At 41.4% G+C, this 15,123-nt stretch overlaps 1 protein-coding gene across 1 annotated transcript in view; it reads left to right on the plus strand.

The window, feature by feature from the left end:
• GABRR2 (gamma-aminobutyric acid type A receptor subunit rho2) overlaps window positions 1-14,903 on the plus strand; it is a 44,580-nt gene extending 29,677 nt beyond the window's left edge. The window contains exons 5-9 of the mRNA XM_055714193.1: window positions 3,326-3,408; window positions 4,982-5,122; window positions 5,349-5,501; window positions 7,560-7,756; window positions 10,761-14,903. Of these exons, the coding sequence (XP_055570168.1) occupies window positions 3,326-3,408; window positions 4,982-5,122; window positions 5,349-5,501; window positions 7,560-7,756; window positions 10,761-11,069 (883 nt within the window). The 3' untranslated portion in view covers window positions 11,070-14,903. The remainder of the gene's footprint in view (window positions 1-3,325; window positions 3,409-4,981; window positions 5,123-5,348; window positions 5,502-7,559; window positions 7,757-10,760) is intronic.
• Window positions 14,904-15,123: the final 220 nt, after the last annotated feature.

Raw genomic sequence — 15,123 nt, forward strand, 5'->3', positions numbered from 1 at the left:
TAATATCAAACCTATATAATCACATATATAAAACATATATATAACAACAGCCAATAACAGCAATAACTAATTAGGTATATACTGTTACAGGTTACTACAAACTTAGCATTAGTGGAGCAACTCATCAACAGTATAATAACAGGTATACTTGTGGTAGATTGCTTGTATGATGTATAATACTGGTATCAAGTGATACCATCATCAAGTGAATGAAATCGCCCCATGGGTGGGAGGACAAACAAAAACAACCCCAAAACTGGGCCCAGAGGAGGACTGATGAGACAATAGATTCTCACTTCTGGTCTGCTCTGTGTCACAGAGTCTGCAGCTAGCCAGGTGGCCCCAGGGAGAGTCCGAGAGCTGGCAGAAAGTTCATGCAGTGAATTCAGCCTGTTTAGGAATGGAAAAGTATGTGCAGTATGGCACAGTCTCGGAGAGAAAAGTTTTATTTTGGATAAAAATTGTGCCCTCATATCACAGAGCCATCACACTACCGCTTTGGGCAGCCAGTAGGTGCTGTTGATCTCTATTTTTGATATGTGTCGGCCAGTAGATGTTGATGTTTTCTGTTCTTTCAGATCAATTTTTATTTTCCAGGTTTTCCACCTTTTCAGACAACAAATTGCCTTTACAATCTCTTTTTTTGCACTTACCAGTGGTATCTCAGGATGCCTCCAATTTCTAGGTACCCTGTCTGCACTTCACAGAGCCTGGCCGTGCTTCTCAAGGATGTGTCTGGTTCCTAGGCTGGCAGCCCTTGCTCTGTCAATATTTTTCAGCAGACATTTTATTTTATTCAGTGATTTCCGCCTTCTAACCAGGCCACCTTTATGGCTGCTCACTTCAACATCCCAGCAGATGTCCTTCAGAAGAATGCAAAAAGAGATGCAGAGAAAAATATGCCGCCAGAGGAGAAAAGGTTGAGAGCCCAGGCAAAAGGATATTTCCCCAGGACAGAAAATGTGCTCTCAGTGTACAGTGACCTTTGAATGTTCTGTAGCCAAGGAATTCTGTTCTGGGATCTTTCTGGAACTTATTTACTTCAGCTATGGTAAAATAATTATCAAAAGCTATGAAAGGTTTTCTATACAGTTTGATTCAGGAGGCTTTCTCTTTGAAGAATGAGCATAGTGGGTGATATTATCCCAGTAGGACAATATGCCACCAAACCAGGGGGCTCTAAAGTTCACTGGTTTCATAGTCCAAATATAGTTCTACTGAATTTATTTATAAAAAGAACAACAAAATTGGACAAATTATTAAATTAAGATAACGTGTGTGTCTGTGTAAGAAAGAGAGTATGCACTATATTGCCACTTTGTTTTGCCTGGTCTTAATGATGAAAATCCCACCTTAACCAAACATTTGGGAACACTTGCCCTGTTCTGAACCCATTTAATGAATCCGTTTATTGCATGAAAGGTCTGATTACCCACACCTTAACTAAGCACCTAAAGACGCTGTATATTTTATTAGAACTGGATGGGGATGAAGGTGCTATGTAGCATGAGAGGCAAGAAGGAGAAAGAAAAAAGAAGAAGGAAGTTAGTTGTAAGCTTGGGTCAGCATGAGGGGAGAGGGGCAGGAGGCAGCGTAGGGACCTTCTTGGCAGGTGTTGATCAGTGTAACTGAATATCAGTTTCCATTGCTCACACCCCGCAGTTCTCATGTGCTGAAGCCAGCAACACACCATTTGTTAGCAGTGCTCAATAACCAAAATCAAGGAACGACTATTTTTAATGGCAAACACTGGCTCTATTTAGAACTGCTCATTTGCCCACATGCAGAGTATTTACTTCCAAAATTTTCTGTGAGCTGTGGAGGAAGTGATGTGACTTGCTAATGTTACTCACAAGAGGATGTGAGTTAACTGCAGCTGACCACACAAGAGTTAAATGGATAATTTGATACGTAAAACCCAAGGAGGACAAGAACCTGCATGGTATTAGGGCCTGGTGGTGTTTAGGACACTCAGAACGTGATTCGGCTGACCAAGCATGGGTGTCCAGTGGTGTCAGAAATGCTCTTAGGCGTCTTGAGATGTCTGCATGGGGTTGGTGCTGGGCTGAGGGATGTTTCATTTCTTATCTGGGCCCTGGGATTTCAAGGACACCTGAACAATGTGCTTAAATTGAGCAATATCTTATTGATGAGCTGAGTTTCTGTGCTGTCCCTGACTAATGAATTGATAATGACCACAGGCTGTGCCACAGTTCAGGTGACCCCAAGGAGAGAAAATAGCACATTGTAGTGAGACTGGGTTATACAATGCTTAAATGCTACACACAGCTAGGCGAGGTCATTGCTACAGTACACCTTCTGGAGTATATCCCCAAAAAACTTCTTTAAGTTTTGCTCATATGGCAAAATTTTTCTCTAGTTTTATAGTCAAAATGAACAGTGTGTGCTTTTCAGGGGTGATGAGTGCACAGGTCAGCACAGGATTTGGATCACGATCCCCTGAACAGAAGAAAAGTCCTTTATCAACATCTGCAATGAGTCTAGAAAACGGTCATGGGCGACATAAGTTGGCCTCTGAAACAACGACTCACAGCTGATTTGCCTCTACTAAATCAGGGCTCTGCTGCAAATCTGTCCACAAGAGAAAGTTCACTGACCCACTGGAAAACTTGTTATGTAATGTTGTGCACAACTGGACTGATTTAAGAACTGGAGCTGTCATTGCTGCAGCTCTTTAGCTAAGACAAACTTAACACGGGCAAACTGCACTTGTTGAAAAACAGCTGCACCCATTCTACACACCCTGCCCCAGAAACAAACACCCCCCAGATCAAAAGAATTTGATCGATGACTGAAAGAAACTGGTTTTGCCTAAATAATACATATACTGGAGGAATTCTGTGGCTTGCAATAAGGATGGTTGCATTCCTCAGGGTTCAGTCATTCTTGGAGTGACTATGGAGGGCACTGAGCAATGCGGAAAATGAGGAAACCTTAATCAAACTGGACATAAAGGAACCTTTGAATGTAAATGGTGAAGTTATTTTATGTTGTTGCCTTGTAGGGAAACAGTTGGATATAAACCACAGTGGCAATATCCATACTGACATTAGTGTTACTGTGATGTCCAAGATGGTGCTTTAATTCCTTGATATAGATACTGAAATTACAGCTTCCTTTGGAGCTGTATGTCTCTGTGTATAATGCATCTCACTCGGGGAACTGGTAGGCATCTTCCTGGGGATTTTATGCTAATATTATGCATATTTGCTGGCTTTAAAGCTACAGAATGATTTATCTGTGACAATGTTCTCCTCTTCATTGCTCCTCATAGAAAAAAACCTTTCTCATTTTTGACTTCTAGGATCACAGTGACAGCAATGTGCAACATGGACTTCAGCCGCTTCCCCCTGGACTCTCAGACATGTTCTCTGGAGCTGGAAAGCTGTACGTTGTATCTGTGTTTCTCGCAACACACGCTCCATGGCTGGCTGCACAAAATAGACCGGACACCTTTCAGAGCAGCCTGTTATAAAGCCTGAAAAAGTAGTTCATCAGAGTTACTAAAAGTCTTTCTACTGACTTAGCATGCTGTATATCTAGCCCTTATGCTGCAAGACAAGGGAAATTGCAAGGAAAGCATCCCTGTATGAATTTTAGTAGATGGCACTTTCAAAAAAACCACGAACAGAAATGTTCAACATACACTGGTTCTCAGCAGCTTGCTGATGAGAAAACTGGGGAAGTTTTGCGCTGTTCATTGCTTCTGACAGGAATGTGGTACTTTCAAGTGTCACGATAAAAAGTTGATTGTAGTGATCATTGATTTTCTCTAAACTTCATCATCAATGTGGTTTATGTATGGTATAACCATGATCCGGCAAACACTGTGACCTGGGCTCAGCTTCTTAGGGACGTTGTTCTGCAGAAATAGTTAAGTGAACAGTAAGATTTTCATAATTGTCCTGTAATCTTTCTCTGGGGTTTGGCAAGGCTAACATCTAGTTGTTTTGAGGTTCTCCCAGCTATTTAACTGAAAATTTCCTTTACAAACAACAGAATCACAGAATCACAGGATAATTTATATTAGTCTGGAGGTCAGCTGCTCCAAGACCCTGCTTAGAGCAGGGAGAGCTTTATAGTGTGTTTCTCAGGGCTGTGTCCAGTTGGGTTTTGAACATCTCCAAGCTAATGGAGGCTCTACAACTTTTCTGTGCAACCTGTTCAAACGTTTGACAGCCCTCATCCTGAAAAGTTTCCTTTTACCTGCTTTGAAAAAATCGTTCATTGCAACTTGAACCCTTGCCTCTTGTCCTTTCACTCTGCATCTTAGAGAAGAGTCTGAGAAAAGCCTGCCACCGTCTTCTCTACGACCCTGAGCAGGGCAGCAGTTGGGCCCCACCACAGAATGCTCTTCCGCCAGCTGAGCAAACCCAGCTCCCCCAGCCTCTGGCCTTATGCCATGTGCTCTAGCCCCCTGACCATCTTGATGACCCTTTTTTCATTCCCTATTCCTACTACTTAGTACGTTAACTAATTTTTTAAGTTTTTCATTACAGCTATCACATATTTCTAGACTTTTGCTTCATATCACACCTGTCACCTTTGCTTTTATCATTCTAAGAAAATCTGAGGTGTTTCCTCCTTCCTCTATGTTCAGGTGTTTTACCCATGACTATTTCCTGAGTTATTCTTATCAGATAGCAATACCTTGTCTATTATTTTTGATATGCGATGCTCAGAAAAGTAGCATTCTAGCTGTCATTTCATCAATGTGGAGTAAAAAAGAGGATGTGTGCCCCTGAATTAAGAGGACCTGGATTTTTTGTTGTTCTTCTTCTTGTTGTCATGGTATATCACATGGCGAGATCTCTTTTACTCACTGGTGTTAACAAACTTGTTTGTGACATTACTTCATGATGAAGATGCTTTGGTGTTGGTTAATTTTGACTGGTTCTATTAACTTTTGTTTCCCCTCTAAGCTAAAGTCACATCACATTGTGTTTCTTCTTTCCCTAAGATGCTTACACTGATGAAGATCTGATGCTGTATTGGAAAAATGGGAATGAATCTCTGAAAACCGATGAAAAGATTTCTTTATCTCAGTTTTTGATACAAAAATTCCACACTACATCGAGACTGGCTTTCTACAGTAGCACAGGTATTGGCCTTTTCTGATTTAATGCTATTGCTAAACCTAATGCTGTATTAACTACTTGTGAGAGAGCTCTTGGGATTATATGTCACCGGAATGTAGTCTCCACGGTTTGGACAATACATGTTTTGAAAGATGAGTTTCTCTTTTCACTACCCTTTAGAAATAAAAGATCAAAAGAAAGATCTACCATCCAGGCTGTTCTCACTGATTCTGGCTTTCCTTCTCTAAGGTTGGTACAATCGCCTCTACATAAACTTCACTTTACGCCGACACATCTTCTTCTTCTTGCTCCAAACCTACTTCCCCGCCACCCTCATGGTCATGTTGTCCTGGGTGTCCTTCTGGATCGATCGCCGAGCAGTTCCTGCCAGAGTCTCTTTGGGTGAGAACAACTGCAAAAAGCCATGAATGTGTGAAAATCTTTGAATGTCGAAGTTTTGGCAGGAAAGGGAACTGTTCATTTTGATGGTTAAAAATATTGGGCAAACAATTTTTTTTTTTTTAATCTGATGATTAATATAATGTAAAAAATTGCAGTTTGCCTTAAGTCCCTTATCACTAAGGAATCTTCCTGATCTATACTTAGCTCAGGACAGAAAGAGATGTGGTTTTTAAAATAAAATTGGACAGAGAAGAGAGGTTTCAGTATCTATGATTCAATGAATCAAGATTTTTCCCTGTTGTCCAGTCCTGCAGTTCTGAGACACGTGTTGCCATTGGTGAGGGTAGTTTCACAGTTTAGGCACCTACAGGGAATTAAAGGCTTCTGTTTAATTTTAACGAGCAGGATGCTGCCGTGTCCCAGCTGCAACAGTAGGTGTCCCAGTCCAGGTACATGTCTCCTCAACCATCCAGCATCAGTGCTGTGGCTGGTGGTTTTCTCCAGGCTGCCTGGAGGGCATCAGTGTGGCACATCCTGACAAAGTTGGGAAAGGAAGGCAGCAAGAGGTCTAGTCTTACAAGCATCTGCAGTAATGTGCCCCTGGGGACACTCAGGGCATCTCTGTAACATCAGGCCTCAGGCAACAGCAGGGCAGTGAAGGGAACATGGCTTTCCTCTGACACTTGCAGCGCTGAGGATGAGAGGCCACCAGCCCCAAGGTGAGGCAGAGGTTGGGTTTCTCCTCTCCCAGGGGGCATCGCACTGAGGGTCCAATGCTTCTGGGCTAGGGACGTCTCTCATTTGAAGGAGTGGGAAAGCAAAGAAGGAATGGCTTCGAAAATCCTGTGCACACTGATCTACCTCTTCGGACATCTAAAACCCATCAGGAGGAGCTTTGTCTATGTCAGGGCTCTCTTTCAGCAGAGCAGAAAAAAAGCTGATTTGTTTATCACTCCATGCAGAGGTTAGAGGAAGGCAAAAACGTAATGGGAAAAATCTCTGAATGTTAATATGTAAGGCTTCCAATACTGAAAGCATGAAACCAGTATTTTAGCCCACAGCTCTGACTCAGAGGGATAGGCATTGCAACAAACACATGAGAAGAGGCAGCTGAGAGTCTGCTCTACTGAAAGAAATGTATTCAGTGGATATTATTTAAAAAAGAATTCGATCCCAATGAAAAGTGAACAACAGTAGCTGTGTTTACAGTGGTGACTGTTTTGAAATGGCTGAAGTAGCCACGAATGCGTTTTGGCTTTGTATTCTCTGTTTAAGTGGCTTTGGGAACTTGTAAATATTCTTTTCTACATGATGATCAAAACTCTATACTATGTTGCAGGATGTTATCTATCTCTGTCTATATATATACACACACATACACATATGTGTGTGTGTGTATATATATACACATAATCACATACATATATATGTATATAAACATAAATACATACATATATGCTTATAAACACATGCACATGCACACATCTATATATATAAAATACAATGGTTGTTATTCAAAACTTTTTGATTCCCGCACTTGAACTTACAGACAAATATTCCTACAGGTAAAAACACAATGCTTTTTTTTCACATGGTTTCATGCAAAACATTTTATCATTATAACACGTTCCTTTTAGGATCAACAATTCAGATAAAATCCTCTTTAGCTGTAACCAAAAGTCAATACTAGGTTGTTTTCTGGCAGTGCCTGTAACACAGATTGGTACAGCTGGGAGACAGGAGTCCTTGTCACCACTGGTTTTAGCAGACCTGACCCTAAGCAGTGTGTTTAAACCCTAGGTGTAAAGGAGCGAGTTACATGCTATTCCTAGAAAAATGATGGCTGCTCCGTTGGTCCTCAATACTAAACCCATCAGGCACACAGAAGTGCAGACAGTGGAACAGTTCTGCATAGGCAGGAGAGATACTTACAACAAATTTATTTCATATCTAACATCTTTTAGAGCACCATGTGGAGCACAATTTCTGTTTTTCTTGAGACAAAAGCCTTATGGACTGTATCAGTCAATAACATTTATTTCTCTTGGTCCTTTTCAGGGATAACCACCGTGCTAACCATGTCCACGATCATCACTGGGGTGAACGCCTCCATGCCTCGTGTTTCCTATATCAAAGCAGTGGACATTTACCTGTGGGTCAGTTTTGTGTTTGTCTTCCTCTCAGTGCTGGAATACGCGGCTGTGAATTACCTGACTACGGTGCAAGAGCGGAAGGAGAGGAAACTGCGGGACAAGGTGAGAAAAACTTTTGTTTATCCATGTGTTCCTTTGTTTCTTACAGCTGATCTGGTCTTCATATTGACTGTTTTGTGTCTATAAATGGGAAAAACACTGGCATCTATGTGTGCATAATTAGATATGTTTAGACCACTCCGCCTCGGGCTGAATTGCTAGCACCAGAAAAACAGGAGTTGGTCTCATGGGTCTTCACAGAAACACCAGAGAAGAGTGTGATCTGAACTGAGGAAGGCTGCAACATGGAACTGTGTGGGGATGAGAAGGGAAAGTATCAAATCTGATACTTCATTGCAGCTGCCACAATTGCTGTATTTTTACACTAAAGGTGTTATTCAGAGCAAATTCATTTCCTCCCACTACAGTCAGCTTTACTCTGGAAACTGGATTCAATGGATGTAATAGTGGAGTTGTTCGCCCTTATCAAACACAAACAGTCAACCAAGTTCATGCTTGAACTTTTTAATGTGCTATGAAAGGTCTTATCCTGCATCCTTGGAGTTTTTTGAGACTTGACCAGATACAGCCCTGAGCAGCCTGGCCCTGATGTGAGCAGGAGATAGGACTGGAGACCTGAGGTCCTTTCCAGCCTGAATTATCTATCCTACATACCTGTGAGCCCTTCTTTGTAATTAAACAAAACACCATTACCTTCTTAACACTAAGGATTGGGACCAAATTTTTTCAGTCCCCATATACCCAGAACATCACTGTATTTTACAGCTTCTTTCTCCCTATTAGGAACTGCCCACTTCAGTACACAGGCAGCACTGGTCACCTACTTGGTCTTCCCCTTGCGCTTCTTCCTATGACTTCCTTGAAGTACAGAGTAGACCACCTATCAGCCCAGTACCTTTCCAAGTTGACATGTCATCAAAAATTTAGTTAGATACATTTTAAAAAGTGATTGGAATTAATTCAACAGACTCCTGTGATGAATTTTTACCTCTCTCCAAGGCCTTTTCAACAACAGTGTGATTCTGGAAAACAACTTGAACAGGTCCCGAGTATCTTGGATTTATCTGTGCCCCCATCCTAGTCCCCACCCAGGACTCAGAAATTCTCTGCCACACAAGGTAGAGATGCTCTGTGCAAGCACAGTGAGTCAAGGGTGCCTTACCCTGCAGGTGAGCAGTGCTCGGTGGCCTTTTAGTCAGCCCTGCTCACACTTCCCATGTCGGAAGAAGATGGCTTCTTGACAGTACACGGGAAAGAACAAAAATCATCTTTGCTAGGTTCAACTTGCCTAGAATAAACTTGGTCTGGTTTTTTTGGGGGGTGGGGTGTTGTTTGTTTTTTTTGAAAGCCCCCCCCTCCCCCCCCTTGTCTTTAACTGTGTTGGAGGCATGAAATGAACTTGAGAGGGTTTGTTGCTGTTTAGCTAAGTTTTCAGGAATGTTTTCCCCATCCAGTGATGGCGTAGCTTGTTATTTATGCCACAAATCTGCCCTTTATTGAGTCTTGTGCATTGAATTCTGTATTCAGCAAATGCCTTTTTACTGCACAAGGTAAAATATTCTAGGCAGTCTTCAGCATGTGACAATATTAATCCTCAGTGGCGGTAATGGGAACAGAGATAACAAGCAGCATTATTTGAGGGGATTGTGGCAAAATGTACATGAGTGCTCTTGAAGAAGCAGAAGAGACATTTCTCACTGTAAATGCAGATCTTGTTAGTCAGTGCTGCTCCCCTGTGAAAGACCAAGAAAATCCTAATATGAATATATTAGGCTGCCTAGAGAAGAGCCCTATGTTATGTCTACATTAAGAAATGAAATGTGCCTGTGACCAAGGCATGGAGTATCTAAACTAAAACCTTAGTTTCTAAAACTTGTACCCATGGAGTGCTCCAAAAAACTCCTGGAGTGATAAGTCTAACAAGTAGAGCAAACGGGCTACGAACTTGTCATGTTTTTCTGCACACAATCTGCTGATTTTGTTATCATTTTGTTATAACTAGAACACAGAAAACAATTCTTAAGTTGATTTTCAGGTTTTCAGTAAGCAATGTGATCTGTTGGTTAAATAATTTGAAGAAAAGCCTTGAGTGCAGAGTTTTCCAGTGGCATCCTGAATATTACATATTCAGGTATATATGAATTTATTTACATACACATATATTTATATATCTATTCAGGATATATACATTTCTGTGTATATACACTTAATTATTTTAGCTGAACTTATCCTTGCAAACAAGTCCTTGGAAAACCCACACAAGAAAGCTGGTGGAGGAGGGAGCTGGGAGCAAAGTATTTTCGGATAAGGAAAGCAGCCTGTGGGGAATCAGTCAGGAACACCTAGCAGAAAGGAGGTTTTGGAGTCCATTTTCATAGCATACAAATACATAATCCATATTTCTGGAACAGAAAACCTGCAGATTTTAAACAAGAGAAGACAGTATTTGCTATTCAAAATTCTACCTGTATTCATTGGGTTTTTTAGACTTGTGGGATTCCTGGTGGTGCTGCTGAAGTCAATGCAAGATTTGACATTAACTTCAACAGAGCTGAGATTTTACATCAGGCTTTTAGCTGGTCCTCTCCTTGGTTTAAAATCAGATTTACAAAGAAAACATGTGCATCTGTGAAACCAGAACTAACTTGGCCCCTCTTTGTCTATAATGTGTACTAGATAAGCCATTTCCAGAGATAAAACTGTATCTTGTCCTTGAATATTTATAAACACAAAGACTGCAAAATAAGGAGCCTCAAGACAGCAAGGCTGAACAGTGATCGCTAAGAAAACCTTTTGGTTAGTTTTTATGTCCGCTGAAGCATTTTTCTAATCTTTTCTGAAGCTGCTCGTCCAAGCAGTGTAACCACACCTCTTCTTTTTGGAACACAAGCATGAAAAAAAAGAAAAAAAAAAAGAGAAACTTACAGTATCTCAACTAAAATCTCAAGCTCCACTGTTTACAAGCTGTCTGTTAATAGAAAGGCATCATTTCTGTTGCTAATGTGTTCTTCCAGCGTTCAGCTATATTTCTTGTTTATGTTCCTAGTTTCCATGTATGTGTGGAATACCTCATTCGAAAACTATGATGCTGGATGGAAACTACAGTGAATCTGATGCCAACAGCCTGGCAGGATATACAAGAAACCAGATGGTCCCAGAGGAAGAAAAACAAGAAAAGATGGTTGTGCACTTAGCTATGACCAATGAATCTAATTCATCAAGGAAGAGAGGCTTGAAGGGCCATGTGGGCTTGCGCATTATCCAGAACACTCATGCAATTGATAAATACTCAAGATTAATATTTCCAGGCACCTTTATATTTTTTAATTTGATATATTGGTCTGTCTTTAGCTAAGCATGCTGGCTCAGCAGTGACTGAAGCAGAAGACATTTACAAAACTTTCTTTTGTTGGTTCTTTTTTATCCTAACCTGAATGCAAAGCCAGAAAACTGATTATTTTATTGCTTCTTTGGAGGGTAAAGGGCAGGGCACATCCTCCAGTGGGCAACTTCATGCGCAGGCATCATGGAGGTACCTGCTGTTCTGGTTGCTTTCCAACCCACATCCCAGTTCCCACTTCCATTAAGACGCGTCTTTTCTCATACTTGAAAATATGTGCTCACCGTTCACCCAAAAGGTGCTGTATGTTCATTTGGGGCTAGCCATGCTGGTGGCCCGCCGTGCAATGGACAACCGGAGACAGTGCTCATGTGGGCTGTCAGGGATTAGACTACTGCAGCTTGCAAGGGGAGGTCTGGACAGTGCATCTCCTGTAAGGGAACTGAATGAGGCCTTTCCTTTTCAAAATCTCTGCTTTTGAGAAAATAATTTTATTTATCTTTGACATATGAACTTCATGTTTTGTTCCATTGGTTTATGAAAAAGACCTCCTTTTAGGGTCCAAATTCTGCTTTCTCTGGATAGGACCTTCATCCATACCCTTAGGACAGTCGGCTGGCCAGGGTCAACAGGGCTGGTTACGTGCTGATGGTATGTTTGAGTCGGTGGTCATTTTTTTTCCAGATTAGAAGCAAGGAGTGATGATGAAGCAGAGCAAAGAAGTCCACAGACTCACAGAAGATGGCTCCCAGGGTATATGGGTAATGAAAACAGGGAGATGTAGACATGTGTTCTCCCTGTAACGAGCACAGCACGTGATATGTGGCACCTGCCCGCCGAGAGGGGAAGCTGACGTGTAGCATGTACGGTCAGCACATGGTGAGTGGGCAGTGTCACGGGGATCATCACTTTCTCTCTCCAGAAGCAGAAAACAGTGTTGGAGGCAGCACTGGTGGCTTTCATGTATTTTCCTCAGCCCTGTGAGGAAACTGAAGCCCACAGAGAAGCTGTATATCCCAATGTGCCTCTCCCAGTCAACATGTTGTTCTTCTGTTCAGCTGCTTTGGATCAAGAGGGAGAGGTGTCTGCCAGAACATCTCTCTGCAGAAGCACAGGCATGTCAGAGATTAGTGAATAATCCTGTGGGCTCCAAGGTCGATGTAAGCTCTTTGAAACTGCTGGAGAGCATTGTAACATGCTTCTGTGCTTGGCATTTCAATTTTTATCCCGTGATATCTCCTTTTCCTTTGCTAACAACACTGGCAGCAAAACCCAAATGTAGAAACATGATAGCAACAAGACAATGATGTACAGGTTTGTGTGCTTCTTATTTTTAGAAAACACGGTGACTTTTTGGCTGTGGTAGAGGTTGTGTTCATCAAAATATTTGTTTACCAAGCTGCAACTCAGCAGGGTGGGCAGAGCCTGAATCACGAAGACCCAAGACTGAGGTTAGAAGCTGACTCAATGATAAGATTGTTATACATCTGTCTGGGGTCGGGCCATGAAGATTCAGATAAATCACAAAAATAAAGAAAAAGCAAACAAAAATACTAATAAAAACATAACTATTTTTTGGTGTGTGAAATTTTCTGCTTACTGTAGCAGTAATTCTTATGTCCTAAATCTCAAGGGATGTAGAAGATGGCAGGGAAGTGTCAACTCCAGGCTGTCAACAATACCCAGGTTTTCCCTTGTGCCTCAGAAATTGCTTCCTGAGTCACCCTGATGGTTGCACTGATTTACCGGAAACAAAAATGATGACAGAAACTAAAATGAACTGTGTTCTCCTTTCATCAGCCACGTTAATAACTGACATGAATGGAGTTCTGTTCTTTCATAGAAGTAAGAACAGTGAAAAAAGCCCTGAAATTACTGGCAAGAAGAGGAGCCATGGAAGGAGAGTATCTGAAAGGAAGGACTGCCCTGCATCCCAGCCTGCCACTTCTTTCCTGAGGCACCAGGTCAGTGCGTTTACCACACATAGCTCTTCTTGGAGCTGAAATCGGGACACTTCTCACATTGACAGATGGAGATCACTACAATAAAGATGCAAAAAATATTCAAGAAATTTCCCACTCATCTTTTGAGAGGTTGAAGCCTGGACGTAAGAGTGTGCATTCTTCAGTTTTGAGTGTAAGACTGGAACCAATGCCACTGCTGGCAGCAGGGCAGCACAGCGAAGGGACCTTTGCTGGGGGAAGGCAGCAGCACTGCACCAGGAAGTCACCAGTGTGGGGAGTGAGAAACTCGGTTCCTGTGCTCCCTGTTTTGCCAGTCTTTCTGCATTACCCATGGCATGTGCCATTTAACCTGTCAGTGCCTCATCTCTCCACCTGGAAAGTGGGGAGCAATGACATTTACCTACCTCAGAGGTGCTGAAGGGCTTAACTTGCTTAGCTAGCATGTGTTTGGGGCACGGTTACGATTTCTGAGAAGGTCACTCAATCCAAAGGTTTTTGTCGTAGTTACCAGTGAGTTCTTCAAACGTGTCCCCTGAATCAGTCCAGCTGGAAGAAAGCGGGTATCTCCCCTGCCTTATAATGATATTATGCCAGATAACTCCCCCACATTATAATGATATTAAACCAGAGATAAATGTAGCCCAACAGCCAAAAAGTGAGCACGCACTGTCAGCGAATAATGCCTCCTGGCATACAAAAAAGAGACGTCCTAGTGCTTTACTTTGCCATTTGTTTTTATCACACCTCCTGTTCCCTCAGAAGTTACGTGGCAACAAAGACAGAACTTTAGATCCTATCATCTCTGTACTAGCACAGCCTGTAGTCCAAATGTTAGCTAATAAACATATTTTGGAGAGGCTACCTTACTGTTATTTTATATGCATGTGTACATAACTGATAGATTGATGTCTATTTCTACCAGACATAATTGTACAGCCTATAAAACCATCAAGAAGGGTATTTTTCCATTAAAGGAAAAAAACAAATAAATGTTTATTTTAGGCACCACTTACACTTATTCATTAAAAAATTAGATGAAAAATATAGATGCAAATAAAACAAAGACATCTCCTTCAGGAGGTGTATGAATTGTATTTTTCTGCTTATTAAGGGGAAAGCAGCTAGGCCAGAAGCTAGAACAAATATCTAAAGTGTGGTATTGACAATGTATTTTACCTTTCATCTCCCCTGGATTACAAGAGACACCATGAGCACTGACTTCTAGTCGCAAGATTCACTGTTTTGAGAAACAGTGCCTGAAGCTAGGCTCTGAATACTGTTTGATGGATACAACCCAATTCTGTGAAGCACTGAGCATCTGGACAATTAACCTACCAAAGGACAGGATTTTCAGAAGCGTACAAGAGATCTGGGCAAATGAAGCCACTTAATGAATATGCCTTCTCTGAGTAACCTGCTCCAATGGCAAAGAAAGAAAATGTTAGCCTTGCTCATTCTGCATCTGGCTCCATTGTACTTTGACTTACTTCTAACCCAAATCATGTTTTTGAAAGGAAGTAACTCTATATAAATATATGTACACATACATATAATGTCTATGCAGGTAGCATATAACAAACGAAGATGCTGGGTCACGTACCTATGTTAAATAGTGTACATATGTGAAATTGTAATATATCGTATGTAAATCGCCATTTATTATTCCCAGAAAACTTATTATGTTGAACTGAAAAAGGCTCTTATTGCAAGCCAAGGGCCAAGAAATGAGGTATTGGCAAAAATTATACGTTCTTTCACATTTTCCTTCTGAAAAAGGAAGTGTTGAGGAGTTTGCAAGAAAGACTGATGTTAAACTTGATGTACAGTAAGTACTGTGCTGATTGCTGTAATCAAACCTGGTAATAAAATGATGGATGGAAAGACTGGAAAAAGAGTCCATTTGGTGGCGTGAACTTTAAAATGTGATTTTAATTCTGTTTTGAGATCCCTTATCAGTGAGCTAATGCTCAGGGGTAAAGGATTTGAATAAATACCTCATTTGTAATTGATTTTAAATAAAAAAAACATCTCAAAAGGTGGAAGAAATGTAGTGGAAGGCACACAAGTACTTGGAAGTATGCAAAGCTCCTTGGGAAAACCGAGCC

This window comes from Falco cherrug, chromosome 6 (genome assembly GCF_023634085.1).
Source record: "Falco cherrug isolate bFalChe1 chromosome 6, bFalChe1.pri, whole genome shotgun sequence".
NCBI lineage: Eukaryota > Metazoa > Chordata > Aves > Falconiformes > Falconidae > Falco > Falco cherrug.